General features: G+C 47.7%; 2 protein-coding genes across 5 annotated transcripts; both read left to right on the forward strand.

The window, feature by feature from the left end:
- EBP (EBP cholestenol delta-isomerase) lies at positions 1–4182 on the forward strand. 3 transcript variants are annotated; one of them, XM_012537491.3, is made up of 5 exons: positions 1–175; positions 1074–1437; positions 2788–2824; positions 2950–3080; positions 3705–4182. In XM_012537491.3, exons 2-5 carry the CDS (start codon positions 1137–1139, stop codon positions 3926–3928), a joined length of 693 nt encoding a protein of 230 aa, XP_012392945.1. In that variant the 5' UTR covers positions 1–175; positions 1074–1136; the 3' UTR covers positions 3929–4182. The 3 variants fall into 3 exon arrangements, with proteins under 3 accessions (XP_012392945.1, XP_033265558.1, XP_033265557.1); XM_033409667.2 differs by lacking the exon at positions 1–175 and adding an exon at positions 250–597; XM_033409666.2 differs by lacking the exon at positions 1–175 and having other exon boundaries at positions 250–1437.
- A 2506-nt stretch (positions 4183–6688) lies between these two features.
- TBC1D25 (TBC1 domain family member 25) lies at positions 6689–20767 on the forward strand. 2 transcript variants are annotated; one of them, XM_004281970.4, is made up of 6 exons: positions 6689–7022; positions 8620–8729; positions 9697–9851; positions 18466–18593; positions 18734–18922; positions 19170–20767. In XM_004281970.4, exons 1-6 carry the CDS (start codon positions 6906–6908, stop codon positions 20529–20531), a joined length of 2061 nt encoding a protein of 686 aa, XP_004282018.1. In that variant the 5' UTR covers positions 6689–6905; the 3' UTR covers positions 20532–20767. The 2 variants fall into 2 exon arrangements, with proteins under 2 accessions (XP_004282018.1, XP_033265545.1); XM_033409654.2 differs by lacking the exon at positions 6689–7022 and adding an exon at positions 7361–7490.

Consider the following 20767-nt stretch of genomic DNA (forward strand, 5'->3'; position numbering starts at 1 on the left):
GAATTACTATTGGTTGGGAGCGGCAGTGGCCTCCTTCCCAGCCCCTCCATTGGCCAGTTCCGTAAGGCGGAACCTGTGAGGGGTTGGGTTTGAACTAGGGATATTTCGGAGCCAGCGAGCGATCCTAGAGAGACCCCGGAGCCGGTGGGAGAGGCCGCTGCAGCCGCGCTGCTGGGTGAGTTCCCTCCGCCTGGCCTGCCACTCCATCCCTTAGTTCTCAATTGCAAAACGGCCAGCCCTCGGCGCGCCTGCGCAAGACCCTACCCTCCCCCCCCCACCCCGCGCCGTCCCACCCCCCCCGCCACCCCCCACGCGCCTGCGCAGGACCCCCAGCTACCGCGCGGTCGTCCGGACGACAGAAGATCCGCCTTCTCATTGGGCAGCTGAACTAGCGGGTTCTAGTTCTGATTGGTGGTCTCTGTATTTGACCCTCCTTTTTCTCTTTAGCGCCCCGCGCAAGGCTCCTCTTTGTTGCAGGTTAGCCGCGGGCTGCGCAATTTCGGGAGGAGTCAGGCGATCCCACACACTGAACCTGAGGGTCGTCGTTCTGATTAGTCTTCTCTCTTCTGTCCTGCAGTTTCCAGGACTACGGGGAGGGTAATAGCTTTCCGTTGCATGATGCAAGACAGTGACCCCTGCAAATGGGACCTTACCTGGTCGTTGTGTCTCCCCCAGCCGACTGTGACCCCTGAGGGCGGGGATCAGGTGGCTCCCCCACCAAAGCGTGACCAATGAGGGCTGGGACCTAGTATGATTCTTGTGTCTGCCCACCAGACTGTGACCAATGAGGTCAGAGACTGGGCCTGGTTCCTATCTTCCCCAGCAAACTGACCAATGAGGGCTGGGACCTGTTCTAGTTCCTGTATCTACCGCATCCTATGGCTCCCGGAGGGCTGGAACAAGCTTTCAGTCTTTCTGTGGCCTTATAGTCATGTTTTTTAAAACAGTAAATAATTAGATTATTTTAATCATGTCTGTATTAATTGGTTAATTGAGTCCATTTACATTTCTTGTCATAATAAACTATTTGGATTTGATTTTATGATCTCATTCTGTGCTCTCTATTTGTTCAGGTTTTTCCTTTCCTTTTATTCTCCTTTCTACATATCCACACACCTCCATCAGCCTACAAAGACATGACCACCAATGCCAGCCCCGTGCACCCATACTGGCCTCGGCACCTGAGGCTGGACAACTTTGTGCCTAATGACTGCCCCACCTGGCATCTCCTGGCTGGCCTCTTCTCCATCTCTGGGGTCTTAGTTGTGACCACATGGCTGTTGTCAGGTCATGCTGCGGTCATCCCACTGGGGACTTGGCGGAGACTGTCCCTGTGCTGGTTTGCAGTGTGTGGGTTCATTCACTTGGTGATTGAGGGCTGGTTCAGCCTCTACCACGAGGACCTTCTCGGAGACCAAGCCATCTTGTCTCAACTCTGTGAGTCCTGAGTTCTTCAGTGTGCTGTGGAAGGGAATTTCCTGGGCAGGGATTGGCTTAGATGTTTACCCACCCACCAACTCTTTTCCATTCATTTTAAATAAAATTTTTAAATTTATTTAACTTTTTGTTGCATATATATTCACATGGATCCAAAACTAAACAATTTAAAGAGGTATGCGGTGAAAATCTGCGTTCTATCCACCAAGTTTCCCCAAATAATTGCATATGTTTCTTTTCAGGGTTTTACACATAAATTAACACACATAAGCCTCAGTTTGCTCAATTATAAAAGAGGGATAATAAGTCATATCCAAATATATGTAAGACACTTAGAACAGTGTTTGGCAGATAGTAGATGCCATATTACTTATTATCATCATCATCATCATTTTTATTTTTTCTTTTGTGTAAATGGTAACATGCTATATACACTTCTGAACTTTGCTTTTTTTAAATGAGGACACTTACAGAACTATTTGACTTTTCCAGTACTGATAGCATTTTCCACCAATATTTTGCTGTTACAAACAATACTCCTTTTTGGCCTCAAGAATAAATCTGGTAGAACATTCTTCTGCAAGTCTCCGTGTGGAGATCTGCTTTCATTTCTCTAGGGTAAATATGGAGGAGTGGAATGGCTGGGTCACATGGTAGATGTGTGTTTACCTTTATGAAAAACTGCCAAACTTTTCAAGAATGGCTGCACCAAAACAATTTTTAAAATGGCTGCGCCATTTTATATTCCCACCGGCAGTATATGAGAGTTCTAGTTTCCCACATCCTCACTGACACTTGGTATGGTCAGGTGTTTCTTAAATTTTAGTCCTTCCAGTGGATGTGAGTGATATCTCATTATGGTTTTAATTGGCTTTCCCTTAATGACTAACAAAAGTTTGAGTAGCTTTCATGTGTTTACTGACCATTTGGAAATCCTCTTTTGTGAAAAGCCTATTCCAGTCTCCTATTTTTACATTGGGTGATCTGTCTTTTTCTTGATTCTCTTCTCACTCTTTCATTTACTCATCTGTTCACCTTCTCTCTCTCTCTCTCTCTCTCTCTCTCTCTCTCTCTCTCTCTCTCGCTGTCACTCACTCATTGGCTACGTCCCTCACTCCATCATTTACACCTGCCTCATTTTACTCCACAAACATTTATTGAATACCAGACAATCACAGCAACACTTATTGTTCTGTGCCAGGTTTGCACACATTATCTTGTATACATATATTAACCCTAGAGTCCAAACAACTACCCCATTTCACAGATGAGGAAACTGAGGCATGGGGAAGTTAGTCTGAGTTCCTTTTCCTGATGATATTCTTCATGTATGTCTCTCGTCTTCTTCAGGGAAAGAGTATGCCAAGGGAGACAGCCGATACATCCTGTAAGTGTTTGCCTCTGTCAAGGGAGACCTGTGTTTTGGAGGGGTGGTGAGTCAGGGACCACTAATGGGGTGCCTTGTGGGGAGAGCACAGTGATGCCAGTGCCCCCCAATCCTTTCTCTTGCAGGAATGATAGCTTCATGATATGCATGGAGACCATCACAGCTTGCTTGTGGGGACCACTCAGCCTATGGGTGGTGATCGCCTTTCTCCGCCAGCAGCCCCTCCGCTTTGTCCTACAGCTTGTGGTCTCTGTGGGTGAGGAGAGGGCCCACACTGGGTGCTTGAGGGCTTGATGGGGGATCCACAGACGTGGGGGCATCCCTGCAGGTGGGACCTCTCAATGTGCCCATCCAGGGCTGAGTCAGACTGAATGACAAACTCCCTGAGGTTCTGGAACAGCCATGCCCCTCTTGGCCTGCATTCTCAAGCGAGGAGGGTTCATTTCTCCTCCCACTCCATCACAAAGTCTCCCATGAAGGTTACGGTTACATGAGGTGACCCATGATGGTGGGAGGCCCCCGGATCCTCCAGGAGCAAGATTCTGAGTTTCCTTCATCTGAGATTCAGTCCTCTTACGTTCTTACTTTGTTAACTTTCTGGAAATGTGAGTTCTCTCTAGTCCTGGAATCCTGAGATGTCTTGAATGAAAGGATTTTGAGCTTCCTTAAACTCTAGAGATACGAACTCTCCTGAGTTCAGAAAGTCTCAGCTTCTGATTTCTGGAAATCTCACTTCTGTTTTCTGAAATCCTCAGCCATATGATTGCAGAACACTTAGGTCTCTGAATTTGGGAATCCTGAGCTCTGATGACTTGGAAAATGGCTTGGAATTGTTCCCCCTCCTTACAGGCTTTCCTTCTTCCCCTTCTATCTCCCACAGGTCAGATATACGGGGATGTGCTATATTTCCTGACAGAGCACCGTGAGGGATTCCAGCATGGGGAGCTGGGCCACCCTCTCTACTTCTGGTTTTACTTTGTCTTCTTGAACGCCCTGTGGCTGGTGCTGCCTGGAATCCTCGTGCTTGATTCTATAAAGCAACTTGCTCGTGCCCAGAGCATGCTGGACACCAAAGCCACAAAAGCCAAGAGCAAGCAGAACTAATGAGTGATGAACTGGGCTTGAACACTGGCTATTGAGGAACTCTCCACCTGCCAGAAGATTCCAATCCTTGCTCTCACAGGTTGGAAGGACAAATCAAATTGATCTGTCAAACTCAGGCTGATGGGTGAACAGGGGGAAGAAAGGAGCTGTGTGGAGCTACTGTCAGGAGCTGTTGGGACAAAGGTACAAGAGAACCTTGGAAGTCTGTGATGGGGACAATTTTTTTAAATCAGGAAATAAAGATCTTGACCCTATGCTGAGAGATCTTTAATGACTAACCCCAGAGATGCCCCATGACTGACCCCATAGACCCCTCCAGCACTCATTCCACAGACCATCATTCTCTCAGCCATAGACTGCCATCATCATCATGTAGACCTCGAATCTATGACCTCACAAATCCCCATCACTGACCCCACAGATTCCTCTGATGGCTGATTAGATCCATGAATCACACCTGTCAGCTCTTTTAAGGCGTGATCATCCACCCACGCCCTTGGCGTTCTCTCCAGAACACACCTCTCTTTTTACAATATGGATAGGCTGAGAATTTTCCAAATCCAAGTTCTTCAGTTTACTCAACCTCTTGTCTCCTGATCAGGTACCCCACAACTACCCCATCACTAACTCCACAGGCCCCTCATTACTCCAAAGACCCCCATCACTACCCTAACCTTCCCATCACTCACACCAGAGACCCCACAAAACTCACTCCACCACCCTCCCATCACTCACACCACATACTCCATCATTAACAACTAAGATACCCATCACTCTCCCCACAGCCTTTCATTTGCTCCAGAGACAGACCATCATTCACCTCACAGACCTCTGTCACTCACACCACAGACCCCATCACTCGCCCCAACAGACCTCCCATCACGTACAACTCCAAGACTCACCTCATAGACTCCCTATCATGTGTCACACAAACCCTCTCACTCTCCCCACAAACCCCCTATCATTTACCCCATAGGCCTCATCACTCACCATACAGATCCCCTATCACCACCCTATAAACTCCCCATAACTCACCCTGCAGAATCCATCACTTACCTTACATACCCCATCACTCACCCTATAGATCCCCAATTACCCCACAGATCTTCCATCACTTACCCCATATCCTATCACTCAACCCCACAGACCACCTGTCATGTACCCACAGATACTCTTCACCCTACAGACCCCCATCACTCATCCTGCACTCTCTGTCATTAACCTCATAGACCTTCAGTCATAAAACAAATGGGTACTTGAGGAATTTTGAGGAGATGACAAAGAATGAATAATAAAACTGCAGATACCTGGAAGCTGGCTCCAGGTAACCTGTGCAGAGCAGGACTTCATTTTAAATCCTGGTTCCGCTCAAGCCTACAGTGTAGCTTTTGACAAATGCCTCACTGTTAAGGCCGTGCTTCACTTTCTCACCTCAGATCCATCACTTACCTCATGGTTTACTTAAGGCATGCTGGCCTCTGTGTTCTTCCTCAGACACACCAGGCACAGGCCCACCTTCCGTCCATTGCACTGTCTGCTCTCTGTGCCATTTACTATCGCTTTGGTCTAGAGCATGTTTTCCCCTTTCATTCAGTGCTTTCATCTGTAAAATGCTTATAATAATAGTACCTATCTCATAGGGTTTTTATGCAGATTAAAGGAATTAATATATTTAGACTATCTGGCATACACTTTGTTGAATGGAACAATGAACAAATGAAGAGAAAGTTCTCCCCAGCACTATGGCAAGGACCTCCTTTTTGAATTCCTTGCTTCCAGTATCTTTCCTTCCAGGGCTCTCTCCACAACCAAGACAGGGACATCTGATCACATCATACCCCCATCTAAAACCTGTGCTCCAGGGCCTGCAGGATAAAACTCCAAGCTCTAGGCTAATGTTTTGCTCATTCCACCCTATGGTAATTTTAATGAGAAACAGACTTTCAAACTCCCTGTTTCCATCAGAAAATCCAGCAGTGCCACAGAAGTGTTTTAGAATTGCAGACTTCTCTAAAAAGGTAACGTTAACGGTAGCATCCATACAATACTGCAGCAACAGCTGGAGTCCAGGTAACTTACAGGACTCCTTTGTGAGAAATTACATTTGTAAGGGCAGCCTGTATTTTGTCCAAACCATATAGATGTTATACAGTAAAGTGAGGAGAATGCCTTTTTGCATTTTGTGGTACATAAAGTTTCTCAAAGGAGTCTAAGCTATGTCCAGTATTCAGCTGATATTTGGTGGACACACCATTTAATAACAGGATCGATCTCAACGTGTTGTAAGGATTCAATAAAAACAAAGGCAAACTTTAAAAAGCTAGGACCTCCAGAGAACATACAAATGGCTTTTTTGGGTAAATTACTTATTGAAGTATAACATGCGGGCAGAAACTGCAAAAATCATAAATGTACAGCTCCATGAATTTTCACAACGTGTAAACTATTTTTTAAAAGATTCTGGAAAAAGGATTATTCTTCCGTTCAGCGGATTCATTTGAAGTGAGGATCACAGGCGTTTGAAATAGATGACATCATCTCTAAGCAGAGACGCGAGGCGACTTGGGGCGGGATGTGGAGGCTTGACGTCGTCGCGCAGCAGCTTCCTTTCCCCGCCCACTTTTCTCGCCTGAATAGGTCGTCACTTTAACACGCACCTAGGTGAACCCGGAAGCAAACTGCCCAAACAACCAAACCAAGAACAAGGGCGGGGCGGGCCCTCAATAAGCGCCTGCACACTGGCTAAAGTGAGGCAAAATGCCCGGCTTTGGGGGGCGGGGCTCCTGGCAACAGCACACTGTGCGCGTGCGCAGAAGCGACCTCCACCCTGTGCCAGGTGGTGGGGGGGGTAGGGTCCCGTGGCGCCCTCTGCGCCTGCGCCCGGGCGCAAGGTGGGGCCGCAGGCGCCCGCATTTTGGGGTGTGCGCAAGGGTAGGGGGCAACGGTCAGCTGTCACCCGGAGGCGGGTGGTGGAGGGATGGCGACGGCCTCTGGATCCTCGGACTTGGCCGGCTCCGGAGCGCCCCCGCCTGGTGGGGGAGCCCAAGCGGCAGCTGAGGAGGAAGAGCGAGAGGTGGTGCGGGTCCGAGTCAAGGTGAGGCTGGCGGCCCGTCGTCTAGCCTGCCCCGAGCTCCCAGGGGAAGGGAAGGCGGTGGCTGTCCTAGGCTGGAGGGCGGGACCTGAGAATTGGGGTGTTACGTGAGGGGCGAGGCTTGAGGGCAGAGTGATGGTGGCGTGAGTGGAGGGTGGGGGAGAGGCTGGACCTGGGAATGCGAGGGCAGGGCATGGGGCGTGATGACTGCAAATGGAAAGGTAGAGGCCCCTGGAATGGATGGGTGGAGATTGTGGGTAGAGAGGAGGGGCTATAGGGCTGGAGGAGGGGCCTTAATAGTTGAGTGGGGCCTTGAGAAATGAGGGAGGCTGTTGCTGTCTGAAAAGGAACCTCTGACATCAGTCAACATATGTGTTGAGAGTGCACTTTTGTGCAAGTCCCCACCCTGGATGAGCGGACATACTCGTCGGGGAGACAAACAGCTCAGTAAATGAGATGCTTCAGACACTGGTAGATGTCATGGGGAAATAACGAAAAAGGTTCGGAACTAGGGAGTTACTTTAGCCAAGGTCGTACAGGGAAATCCCCAGAGAGGTACTGAAGGAGCAGAGACACAAATAAAAAGGAGTCAGGCATGTGCATATCAGGGGGGAAGAGTGTTCTAGACAGAGGGAACAGCAAGGGCAAAGGCTGGGAGGTGGGGATGAGCTTGGCATGTTCCCTTAGGTTCCCATGTTGCTGGAGCCCAGAGAGTGAGGGGAAGAGTGGTAGGAGGTGAATCGGAGAGGTAAGAGAGGGGCAGATTGTGAAGGGCCTTTGGCATGTACTCTTGAGTAAGAAAGCTGTTGCAGTAGTTCCAGCAGGCAGTCAGTGATGGTGGCTCAGACTAGGGTGGTGGCACTGGTGGTGATGAGAAGAGGGTAGATTCTGGTGAGAAGTAAACAGATCACTTCAGTGTAATAGAGGAAGCTCAAAGGTAGAGGTTTGGGAGTTCAGAAAAGAGAAGATGCCTGAGCTGTGTGTGAGCCAGCTGAAGAAAGTGGGAAGGACGTACCAGACTGGGGGATCTGCATAAGCAAAGGCCTGGAGCCAGAATGTATTCAGAGTATAACTTCCAGGAGTCTGGTAGTACCAGAGTGTAAAGTTCAAAAAAGCTGACTGGAGGGAGGCTGGCTGGGGTCCTATAGGCCCACCTGTTGGGGATCCTGGGGTTCCCTTTGAAGAGATTTAAGCAGGGGAGTGTTGTAGATAGATGTGCTAGATTGGTTGCAGCGCGGAGGACTGGTTTAGTGAGGGCCAGACTGGACATGGTGATCCAGGCAACCATCATTGAGGGGATGTAGAAGAAGGATTGGGTGCCTGGACTATTGCAGTAGCCCCCTCACTGGAACACTCCTTTCTCCTTTGTCCCCCACAGACTGTTCATAGAGCAGCCAGAAGGATCCTGTTAAATCCTGAGTCAGACCACATCCCTCCTCTGCTCAGAACCCTCCCAAGCCTCCCCCACCCTCCATTCAGAGCAAAAACAACAGTTCTCCCCATGGCTCAGAACTCCCGCCTTGATCTGGTCCCTGCTACTCACTCCATGTCAGCATGGTGATGTGACCCCTGATGGCCGACCCCTGTCTTCTCTCCCCAGAAATGTGAGAGCTTCTTGCCACCTGAGTTTCGCTCTTTTGCTGTGGACCCCCAGATCACCTCACTCGATGTGTTACAGCACATCCTCATCCGAGCCTTTGACTTGAACGGGTGAGTAACCGGGATGCTGGGGAAAGCCAGTGGGCCACCCACCTCGACAGCGGTTGTTTGGCATTTTTATTGTTGTTGTTTGGTAAAGGGGGAGGTTGTTTTCTTGTTATTATTACTATTATTATTATTATTATTGAAATAATCCCACAGTGAACAAACAGCCACATACATATCTTGGAATATTTGGGGAAATCTAGTCATAGGAGTAATATTGCTGAGTTAAACGGTGTATGCTTTTTTAAAATTTCAACAGATGTTTCCAAAATGTTCTCCAGGTAGGTATTACCAATTTACAGTCTCACCAGCAGCCCATAAAATTCCTGTTTCCCTCACACCCTCACAAACACTGGCTACTAGAAAACATTGGAAAATTTGCCAACCTGATAGATGAAAAGTAGTGTCTCTTGGAGGCAGGTGTGATGGTTATTTTGTTGTCATTGTTATTTTGGACGAACGCACATGGTAACAAACTCAAATAATACAAAAGTGATGGGTATTTAGGATGTTTCCATGGTTACAATAGTTATCACACAACATACTTCTTTGCATAGTTGCACAGGTGTATCTGAAGAACAAATTCTTAGTTGTTATTTGACTTTTTGTGCATAAACATTTTTTGTTGTGAAATATAACAAACATACAGATTGCTTTTTTTTTTTATGCACAAGGCTGCTTTCTTCCCACTTCTATCCCTCAGCTACTCTGTTACCCTCCCTAGAGGGGACCACATTACCAGTTCCCAGTGTGCTCTCCAGATACAAGCAGGTGTGTATCTGCTTCTGTTTGTGAAACAAAATAGAAAAAAAACGATCTGACCTCAGGCTGCCTGAAATCCTTGGCACAGTGCCCAGCACATAGTAAGAAGTTGTTTTCAAAACCATCTATCCTCCTCGGCTTCTTTTGGAAACTGTCCCTGAGGCCTCCAGGGCACTGGGGCACTGAAAGATGCCATGTCTCCTCTGTCCAGGAAGAAGAATTTTGGTATCAGCTACCTGGGCCGGGATCGGCTGGGGCAGGAAGCTTATCTCTCACTCCTGTCTGACTGGGACCTCAGCACGGCCTTCGCCACCGCCTCCAAACCTTACCTGCAGTTGCGTGTAGATATTCGGCCCACTGAGGATAGTGAGTACCTGGTGCCTCACGGGCACTGCTCTGGGATGCCCCCCTTTCCCCGTGGGATGACTCCACTCCTCACAATGCACTCCCTCACAGTGGGCTAGGGAGCAAGGAATCCTGGGTCCAAATCCTGGCTTGGCCACTGGCCCTCAATTTCTTTATCTGTAAAGTAGAGATAATGGTATCTTAGGGCCATCATGATGATTAAACAGGGAAATTCATGTAAAAAACCTGGAAAGGTGCATGGCTGCATAGTGAATGCTCAAAAAGTATTAGCTCTAATAACAATAATGATCACATTTATTATAGCATATAATGTAGTAATATATAACTGTATAATGCAATATAATAATAGAGCTACAGTATTATATGTTTCAGTTATAATAATATTGTAAATATAACAATGCTGATTATAGTCATGGTAATTGTATTTATTCATTCACTCACCCTGGACTCATATTCATTTGTTTGTTCCTTTTATCTCTCAGCCACTTCCAGTCTTCTCATATTTGTTCCCCTAGTCTTACCTGTACTGGTCCCTGAGAGCCCACAGATAAATTAAGACACAGTCCCCAAAATTTGATTATTGAGCATACATTAGAAAATAATAGTGTGTCAGGGTTAAAGTTCCTGGGTATGGTAACGGTATCATGGTTATAGAAGGAAAATATCCTTGTTCTCGGGAAAAACACAGTTAAGTATTAAGGGGTAAAGCATCATGATATCTGCAAATAATTCAGCAAAAAAATATACAATGGAATATTACTCAGCCATAAAAAGAAACGAAATTGAGTTATCTGTAGTGAGGTGGATGGACCTAGAGTCTGTCATACAGAGTGAAGTAAGTCAGAAAGAGAAAAACAAATACCGTATGCTAACACATATATATGGAATCTAAGGAAAAAAAAAAAGGTCATGAAGAACCTAGGGGTAAGACGGGAATAAAGACACAGACCTACTAGAGTATGGACTTGAGGATATGGGGAGGGGGAAGGGTAAGCTGTGACAAAGTGAGAGAGTGGCATGGACATATATACACTACCAAACGTAAAATAGATAGCTAGTGGGAAGCAGCCACGTGGCACAGGGAGATCAGCTCGGTGCTTTGTGACCACCTAGAGGGGTGGGATAGGGAGGGTGGGAGGGAGGGAGACGCAAGAGGGGAAAGATGGGAACATATGTATATGTATAACTGATTCACTTTGTTATAAAGCAGAAACTAACACACCATTGTAAAGCAATTATACTCCAATAAAGATGTTAAAAAAATAAAAAAATTTTAAAAATGTATATATATATGGAGAGAGCAAGATGAAGCAAATGTGGCAAAATGTGAACAGCTGGGGGAGCTAGATGAAGGACATATGGATGGTCAATGTATTCATCTTTTAACTTTGTCATAGATTTGAAATTTTTTTAAAATAAAAAGTTGTGGAGTGGAAGACACGGTTCCCAGCCTCAGGGAATTCACAGTGCCTATTTGGGGTGACTGAGGCATTTTATTTTACTTTATTTATTTATTTTTAATATTTATTTATTTATTTGGTTGTGCCAGGTCTTAGTTGCGGCTCGCGGGCTCCTTAGTTGCGGCTTGCCAGCTCCTTAGTTGCGGCATGCATGTGGGATCTAGTTCCCTGACCAGGAATTGAACCCGGGTCCCCTGCATTGGGGGCACAGAGTCTTAACTACCGAGCCACCAGGGAAGTCCTGAGGCATTTTATTGATGTCATAATAACATATAAATAGCTAACATGTGTCAAACACTTGGGGCCATTTTGCACACATAATGTTTATTCATTGGATTGTCAAAACAATTCTACAGGGTAGGGACAGTCGTTATCCCCATGTTATAAATGGGGAAACTGAGGCTCATAGAGGGGACAGGACTTGTCCATGTGACACAGACAGTAAGTGGAGGAGCAGGATTTGAACCCAGGTGGTGGGTGAACTGTCTTCAGAGTCCTTGCTTTTAACCATTTAACTCTACAAAATGTGGGGCTTGTTAAGAAAAAGAAACTAGAGAAAAAGATAGGCAGAGAGAGAGAGAGAGAGAAACAAGAGTCAGAGGGAAAGATAGTGACAGAGACAGGCAGAGAGACAAATGGGAAAAGACAGGTAGCCAGAAACACAGGAACCTCTGCACTGAGCAGCCCTATGTGCTACTGTGTGTCAGTCACTTAGCTAAGTCCCCAAGCCTCCATTTCCTCACCTATAAAATAGACACAATAGCACTATTTCAGTAAGGAAATAAAATCTGCCCCACTAATAAACATGTGAAGAAAACCCCAACTGCACAAGAACTGAGAGGAATGCAAATTACACAGAGAGACACACACCCATCAGTTTGGCAAAAGGACATTTAAAAGTTATCTTTTTAAAGAGAATCAACTTTCCAGTTACTGATGAGTTAGTTCTATTCCTACCATTGTCTTGTTTCCCAAACTCCTGCAAATACACGAGTTTGTTTCTGAATTCCTGATCCCCTTACACTGATCTCTTTGTTCAACCCTAAGCCAATTCTATGTTGTTTTAATCATGTAGCTTTATGATATGTTTTAATGTTCTCCTTTTAAAATTTTTTCTTGAATATTCTCACGCACTTACTGTTCTTTTTTTTTAAATTTTTTTTTTTTTTTGTATGCGTTGGGTCTTGGTTGCTACGCACGGGCTTTCTCTAGTTGCGGCAAGCGGGGGCTACTCTTCATTGTGGTGCATGGGCTTCTCATTGTGGTGGCTTCTCTTGTTGCAGAGCATGGGCTCTAGGGTGCGTGAGCTTCAGTAGTTGTGGCACGCAGGCTCAGTAGTTGTAGCGCACAGGCTTAGTTGCTCCGTGGCATGTGGAATCTTCCCAGACCAGGGCTCGAACCCATGTCCCCTGCACTGGCAGGTGGATTCTTAACCACTGCACCACCAGGGAAGTCCCACTGTTCTTTTCATTTAATAGAATTAGCTTATCATTTCATTAAAATCCTGATGGGAATTTGATTGGAGCTGCTTTTTTTGGGGGGGCTGTGCCACACAGCTTGCAGGATCTTACTTAGTTCCCTGACCAGGAATGGAACCCAGTGAACCTGGGCCCACGGCAGTGAAAGTGCCAAGTCCTAACCAGTGGACTGCCAGAGAATTCCATGGAGTTGCATTTTTTAATGAAACTATTTTTTTTTTTTTTTAGCCGCACCACGTGGCTTGTGGTATCTTAGTTCCCCGACCAGGGACTGAACCCAGGCCCTCCACAGTGAAAGCACAGAGTCCTAACCACCGGACCGCCAGGGAATTCCCTAATGAAACTAATCTTTAATTATCCAGTAAATACATTCTCCTTATTATAAATAATGCTGAAGTCTCCTGGAACCAGTGTGCCTAATCTTTTTTTTTTAATTTATTTATTTTATTTTTGGCTGCATCGGGTCTTCGTTGCTGCACGCAGGCTTTTCTATGGTTGCTGCGAGCAGGGGCTACTCTTCATTGCAGTGCGCAGGCTTCTCATTGTGGTGGCTTCTCTTGTTGGGAGCACGGGCTCTGGGCTCACGGGCTTCAGTAGTTGTGGCACACGGGCTCAGTAGTTGTGGCTCGCAAGCTCTACAGTGCAGACTCAGTAGTTGTGGTTCATGGGCTTAGTTGCTCTGCGGCATGTGGGATCTTCCCGGACCAGGGCTCAAACCTGTGTCTCCTGCATTGTCAAGGCGGATTCTTAACCACTGCACCACCAGGGAAGCCCCCACTGTGCCTAATCTTGTTCCCCTACCCTTTTGCCCTGCAGGAGCTACTTTGATCAGTTTGATGTATAACCTTACAGGTCCTTTATTTATTCACACACACATACACACAGACAAATTAATCTACATATAGAGATACGTAAGTATATTCATATTTGTATATATACACAGACGGTATGTGTTTAACATTAATGGTATCATGCTATACATTAATAGGTAAGTAAGGGCTTCCCTGGTGGCGCAGTGGTTGAGAGTCCGCCTGCCGATGCAGGGGACACGGGTTCATGCCCCGGTCTGGGAAGATCCCACATGCCGCGGAGCGGCTGGGCCCGTGAGCCATGGCTGCTGAGCCTGCACGTCTGGAGCCTGTGCTCCGCAACGGGAGAGGCCACAACAGTGAGAGGCCCGCGTACCGCAAAAAAAAAAAAAAAAAGGTAAGTAAGTGTCCAATCGATGGAGCTGTTACAAATATTATTAATGGAATTCTTGGGATCGTGTTCATGACTGCGAAAGCAACAGGCATGTTGTGACCACTTAGATGGTCCAGTCCCTCTTTCAGGGAAGAAGTCAGTTTCTGTCACCTCTACAGTTGGAAGATTACCAAGCCTAGACCATCAACCAATCTGTGCATTTGTGATATGAATCCTCTTTCTGTCATATGTATTGCAGATATTTTTTTCCAAGCTTATCTTTTTGTTTTATGGCTTTGTTTATGGTGCTTTTCTGATCCTATCAAAAACTAAAATATGTATGCAGTCTTATACATATATCTGTCTTTTTCTTTATGATTTCTGAATTTCTCCTTACTTTGGAACATCCTCCCCATCCACAAGCTTATACAAATATTCTCTTACATTTTCTTCTAATATGCTTATTATTTTCTTTTCTACATATAAATCTCTGTCAGCATTGTGATTAGTAGACCTAGCTTTAAAAAAAAATTCCAGACAAATAGGTATGTCAGCATCATTTATTAAATAACCACTTTTTCTACACTGATTTGAAATGCCACTTTTGTCATGTACTGAGTTCCCATATGTCCTTGGATTTATTTCTGGGCTTTCTATATTGAATTCCACCAGTTGGCTCTGTTTGTCTCATGCTATGCTAACACCATATTTTTATCACAGTGGTTTTCTGATACATTTTAATAAGGCAAGCATTGCCTTCCTCCCACTATTCTTTTTTTTTGGCTCTCCTTTTTCTTAACTATTCTTAAATGTGAATTCTTTCATATGAACCTTAAAATAATTTTATCCAGTTCCAGGAAAAAACCCACTACGTCACTGATTGGCATTGCACAACATATATAATTTAGAATTTGGGAGGTTTGACAATTTTATGGTAAGGAGGTACAGTATGTATAGTACATATTGTGTAATACTGCAAGAAGGGCCTGGGGCAGCACCCCATAATGAAACGTGCATGTTTCTTCAGGGAAGTGTGTGCATATTCACACTTAGTGAGTTACATAAAGACTAGATATAGGGTTTCCCTGATGGCCCAGTGGTTAAGAATCTGCCTGCCAATGCAGGGGACACGGGTTTGAGCCCTGGTCTGGGAAGATCCCACATGCCACGGAGCAACTAAGCCCTTGCACCACAACTACTGAGCCTGCACCCTAAAGCCCATGAGCCACAACTACTGAAGCCCACGTGCCACAACTACTGAGCCCGTGCACCACAACTACTGAAGCCCACTCACCTAGAGCCCGTGCTCTGCAACAAGAGAAGCCACTGCAGTGAGAAGCCCGCGCACCGCACCAAAGAGTGCTCACCACAGCTAGAGATAGCCCACGCACAGCAACGAGCACCCAACGCAGCCAAAAATAAATAAATAAAGTAATTTATTTAAAAAAAAAAAGACTACATATAGTCACACGTCAGTTCAGATCCGGTTTTGCCACTAGATGAGTTTGGGCTTGTAGAAATCCTTTGTCCATTTTATTAACAGGTTCTTTCTTTCTTTTAAAAGTCAATATAGAATATCTCTCTTTTCCTGTCATGTGTTTTGTCTTTTATTTTTTTTTAAACTCACTGAGTTATACACTTTATTTATTTTTTAATTTGGTTGCACCAGGTCTTAGTTGCGGCTCACGGGCTCCTTAGTTGCAGCATGTGAACTCTTAGTTGTGGCCTGCATGTGGGATCTAGTTCCCTGACCAGGGATCAAACTGAGGCCCCTTGCATTGGGAGCGCCGAGTCTTAGCCCCTGCGCCACCAGGGAAGTCCCATGTTTTTGATGTTGAGCGGTGCTTTTTCTGATATTCACATGGCTGCTCTTGCTTTCTGCTTGTGTTTGCCAGGTATACCTTCATGTTTCTTCAATTTTTAACCTTTCTTTGTCACCTAGTTTTAGTATGTCTCTCACAAAATCTCCGTAGCTGGATTTATGCTTTTTTACACAATTGACAGTGAAATCTTTTGAGCACTTTTCCCCTCCAGTCTCCCCCACCCTCCGTAGCCCGTGAAATGGAAGCTTTGGAACACTTCTCATTCTCATCCTTCTCCTGCTCCCTAACCCTTAACTTCTGGGCTTTGCTCCAACAGTAAATTTTTTCTCTTTTTCAATTCCAGGCTATCATTATCTTTTCTTTAGAGTCACTCGCTTATGTTTCAGGAATCCTAACGTAACAATGTTACAAACTCCCAGTCACAGTCTCTTTGTCGTTTTATGTTTAACTGTATATATTAAAAACTTGTGGCCTGTCCCCATTTACCCTCCCTTTTGCCTTCCCCCACCCACCTTGAGCCCTTGTAGTCATTCAGTAGTCATTTCTTAGAGAACTTCTTCGTTCTCCTCCAGTAAGGCGCATGCATTAGATGTATGCTAATGATCAGAAACTTCAGTCGTGGTGGATACGTACTGGGTTGGCTGGATGTGGGACCCTTGGATCTCAGGCCTCTCTTGTCAGTACTCCGTGGGTGCTGCAAGCCACTGTCTTGCTTCCAGAGTTGTGGAACAGAAGCCCATCGGCAATCGGACCTTCTTTCAGTTGTAAGCAGCCTGTTCTTCATCTTTGGAAGCTGGCAAGAGTTTGTCTTCATTCTTAGAATGTGGGCACTTCGCCAGCAGGTGAATAGAGTTGGGGGAGCCCGTGGTCTGTGCTGTTCGTTGATTCATCCTACCTGAGACCTGCCGAGCCACTTCTTCATCTCAGGGACAGTTTCCTTCATATCTGGGTAATTCTGTCTCCACCTGACCCCTTTGCTCCTCCTGCATTTCTTAGGGTTTGCATTGTCAGGTCTCCTGGACTTGTCCTCCAGGTCTCTCTGCTTTCCTCTCAAATCATCAAGCTTTAGCTCTGTGCCTTGACAGGGGCTCCTCTCTTTGGTATTTCAGACCATTCGTGTGACCTCCTTTATTTTACCTGTTGAGTACTGCAACCTTCTTTATTTTATGTGTTTTCATGTTCTAGAAAGCCCACTCTGGCAGCTGTTGGGAGAGGGTGCAGAGGGGCAAAGGGGAGGCAGGGACTGGTTGGGAGGCAGTTTCAGGTGAGAGGCGTGGTGTGAGCTGAGAGAAGAGGTGGAATTGAAGTGTGTTCTGCATGCAGAAGCTATGGAGCTTGGCGATGGTTTGGCCCTGGGAATTGAGAGAGTGGGAGGCGGCAAGGACATCTGTGAGGTGTGGGACTTAAGCAACTGAACAGGTAGAGACACTGTTCACTCACATGAGGAGCAGAGGAGGAGGTTATGTCTAGAGTGGATCTTGGGCTCCCCTTTTGGACCCCTTAGGTTTGCAGTGCCCCATGGGACACCTAAAGAGAGGCAGTGACATCCACTTGTGGCCCAGGGTTTGCTTCCCCCTCAGCTCTGTGGGAGAAAGTACAGTGGACTTCATGGAAATGTTGCTTAGTGACGGCATTTGCCTGCAAATGACAATGGCTTGAACAAATCCCAGTTGATTTGTTTCGTATAATAGAGTTTGAAAGCTACTGGTCTTTGCTGTTGTCAGCTTAGCAGCTCTCTGGCGCCAGAGCCGACATCTCTTAAGTCTCTCGAACTTATTCAGGTGGCCACTGCTGCTTCAGCCACATGACATTTGAGGTGGGCAGAAAGGATGCAAGGGGGAGTAAAGAAGAGAGAGAAGGGACAGACTTCTGCTGATGTTCCAAGGGCCAGAATTGGGTAATATCAAGCATAGCATTGTTTCTTCTGTCTAACATGCATGGCATACCTGTTCTACAAATACTTTTGCTAAACTTTATCTGGGCCCTGGAGTAAGGTAAATGAGATTCACATCCCAGCCCTACCGTTTCCTTGGCCACTTACTAACTGTTCCAAGCTGTTTGTCATGGTCTGCAAAATAAGAATGATAATGGTAGTCTATACCAATTGTGGGAGGAAAACTAGCAGGAATATAAGATTAAAAGAGTTTGGGCTCTTGAGCTTTGGGCCTGGCCTTCAAATTTCGGTTCTTTCACCCACTTGCTGTGGGGCCTTGGGCAACTTCTAGTCCTGACTATGCATGTTTCCACATAGAGTGGCGATAATAATAGTACCTAACTTAGAGGATGCATGTGAATATTAAATGAGTTAATATTTGCAAAGGGCTCAGAACGCTTCCTGGCACTTAGCCGTATGGAAGTGTTGTCTACTGTTCTTATCGTTTATATTGACGTTAAGCCCTGTCACAGTGCCTGGCACATAGTAAGTGCTTGATAAATATTACCTTATATCATTAAAATACTACTATTAGAGTCTGCTCAGCCATTCTGTGAGACAGTTTCCACAAGAGGATTATTCATGGTTTTATTTTTTACGTGATTGGGAGGACATGGGAAGGGAGAGTGGAGTGGCTCATTGCCCTGTGGGTGGCCTGGCTTTGGAGGGAGAGGAACCCGGCCCTGAGGTCTGGGGTTCTCATCCGCATTCTCATACGGCGTCATTCTGTGTGCCCAGGCCCACTGCTGGAAGACTGGGACATAATCAGCCCCAAGGATGTCATTGGCTCCGACATGCTGCTGGCTGAGAAGCGGTCATCGCTGACGACAGCTGCCCTGCCCTTCACACAGTCCATCCTCTCTCAGGTGCTTTCAGGGAGTCGCGGGGCCCAGCTGTGATTGGAGGGCAGGGCATCCCTGGCACCCCCGATTCCGAGCATGCCGGTTGGTACCTGCCCCTGGCCTGCCCAGCTGAGTGGTGGCCTCCCTCCCTCCTTCCTTCACAGGTGGGCCGCACCTTGTCCAAGGTCCAGCAGGTGCTGAGCTGGTCATATGGGGAAGACGTCAAGCCCTTCAAGCCTCCCCTAAGCGATGCGGAGTTTCACACATACCTGAACCACGAGGGCCAGCTCTCACGCCCCGAGGAGTTGCGCCTGCGGATCTACCATGGTGGTGTTGAGCCCTCCCTGCGAAAGGTGAGCCCTCTTGGTCACTCATTGGATCCATCACAGCAGTCATGAATAGCTCAAGAGACACATGCGGTGGGCCACACTCTCGGCGGATGGCGTGGAAGTATTCCAGCACAGCAGGCTTACCTTCAGGAGGGGCAGGCTTTTCCAAAGGAGGGCAGAGGCCCAGGGTGGCTGGGTGGTGATGGATCCACACGAGGGTGTGGCAGCTCATCTGTAGACCCTCAGCCTCATCCCTTTCATCCCTGGCCAGGTGGTGTGGAGGTACCTTCTGAACGTGTACCCAGACGGGCTGACAGGCCGTGAGCGGATGGACTACATGAAACGCAAGAGCCGCGAGTATGAGCAGCTCAAGAGCGAGTGGGCCCAGCGAGCGAGCCCCGAGGACCTGGAGTTCATCCGCAGCACGGTCCTCAAGGACGTGCTGCGTACCGACCGGGCCCACCCCTACTTCGCAGGGCCCGAGGATGGCCCACACCTGCGGGCTCTGCACGACCTGCTCACCACTTACGCCGTTACCCACCCACAGGTGTCCTACTGCCAGGGCATGAGCGACCTGGCCTCGCCCATCCTTGCCGTCATGGACCACGAGGGCCATGCCTTTGTCTGCTTTTGTGGCATCATGAAGCGCCTGGCTGCGAACTTCCACCCTGATGGCCGCGCCATGGCCACCAAGTTCGCTCACCTCAAGCTGCTGCTGAGACACGCCGACCCTGACTTCTACCAGTACTTGCAGGAAGCCGGTGCTGACGACCTCTTCTTCTGTTACCGCTGGCTGCTGCTCGAGCTCAAGCGCGAGTTCGCCTTTGATGACGCTCTCCGCATGCTGGAGGTCACCTGGAGCTCGCTGCCCCCCGACCCTCCCGAGCATGAGGTAGAGCTCGTGGGCCCCCCCAGCCTGGTGGCAGACACTGGCTTTGGGGGCCACAGGGGACGGCCCGTGCGGCAGAGGCACATGCTGAGGCCCGCCGGTGGAGGAGATGGTGCTTTTGAAGATGCTGTTGACCACTTGGCCACCACCAGCCAGGGGCCTGGTGGTGGAGGGCGTCTCCTGAGACAGGCCAGTCTGGATGACCTCCAGCAACTCAGGGATAACACAGGCCCCAGGAGGGACCTTCTGGTCCAGCTGCCCCACCCAGCTGCCCTCATCAGCTCCAAGTCTCTCTCTGAGCCCTTGCTGAACTCCTCAGACCCACTGCTTTCCTCCTCTTCCCACCCTGATTCCCCATCGTCTTCATCTCCGCCATCCACCCAGGACGCCTCTCCCACTGGTGACATGGCTGCAGGATCCCCCTTGATGCCAGAGGTGGGCTCCCCACAAGACCCTGGGAAGTCCCTGCCACCCCCACCCCCACTGGCCCTGCCCCCGCCCCAGGAGTTTGGCCGAGGGAACCCATTCATGCTTTTCCTGTGCCTCGCCATCCTGCTGGAGCACCGCGACCATATCATGCGCAACGGGCTGGATTACAACGAGCTGGCCATGCACTTTGACCGCCTCGTGCGAAAACACCACCTGGGGCGCGTCCTACGCCGGGCCAAGGCTCTCTTCGCTGATTACCTGCAGTCAGAGGTGTGGGACTCAGAGGAGGGGGCCGAGGCCACAGCCCCATCTTGATCAGACTCCCTCCAGCCCACTATCAGCCCCACCAGATATCCGTTCTTTGCCAAGAGGGCCTACACATGAGACCCCGCCTCCCTGCCTGCCAGCCCTAGACATGTGGGAGCATAGTGCCCTCTCTCCCCAGGTCTGAGAGTATGGGGCTCTGCTTCAGTACTGCCCCATGGCGACCACGGCCTCTTTTTTCTGTTTTTGTTGTTTTGTTTTTAACAATTGTACTTTGCACACATGAA

This window comes from Orcinus orca, chromosome X (genome assembly GCF_937001465.1).
Source record: "Orcinus orca chromosome X, mOrcOrc1.1, whole genome shotgun sequence".
In the NCBI taxonomy this organism is placed as follows: Eukaryota; Metazoa; Chordata; class Mammalia; order Artiodactyla; family Delphinidae; genus Orcinus; species Orcinus orca.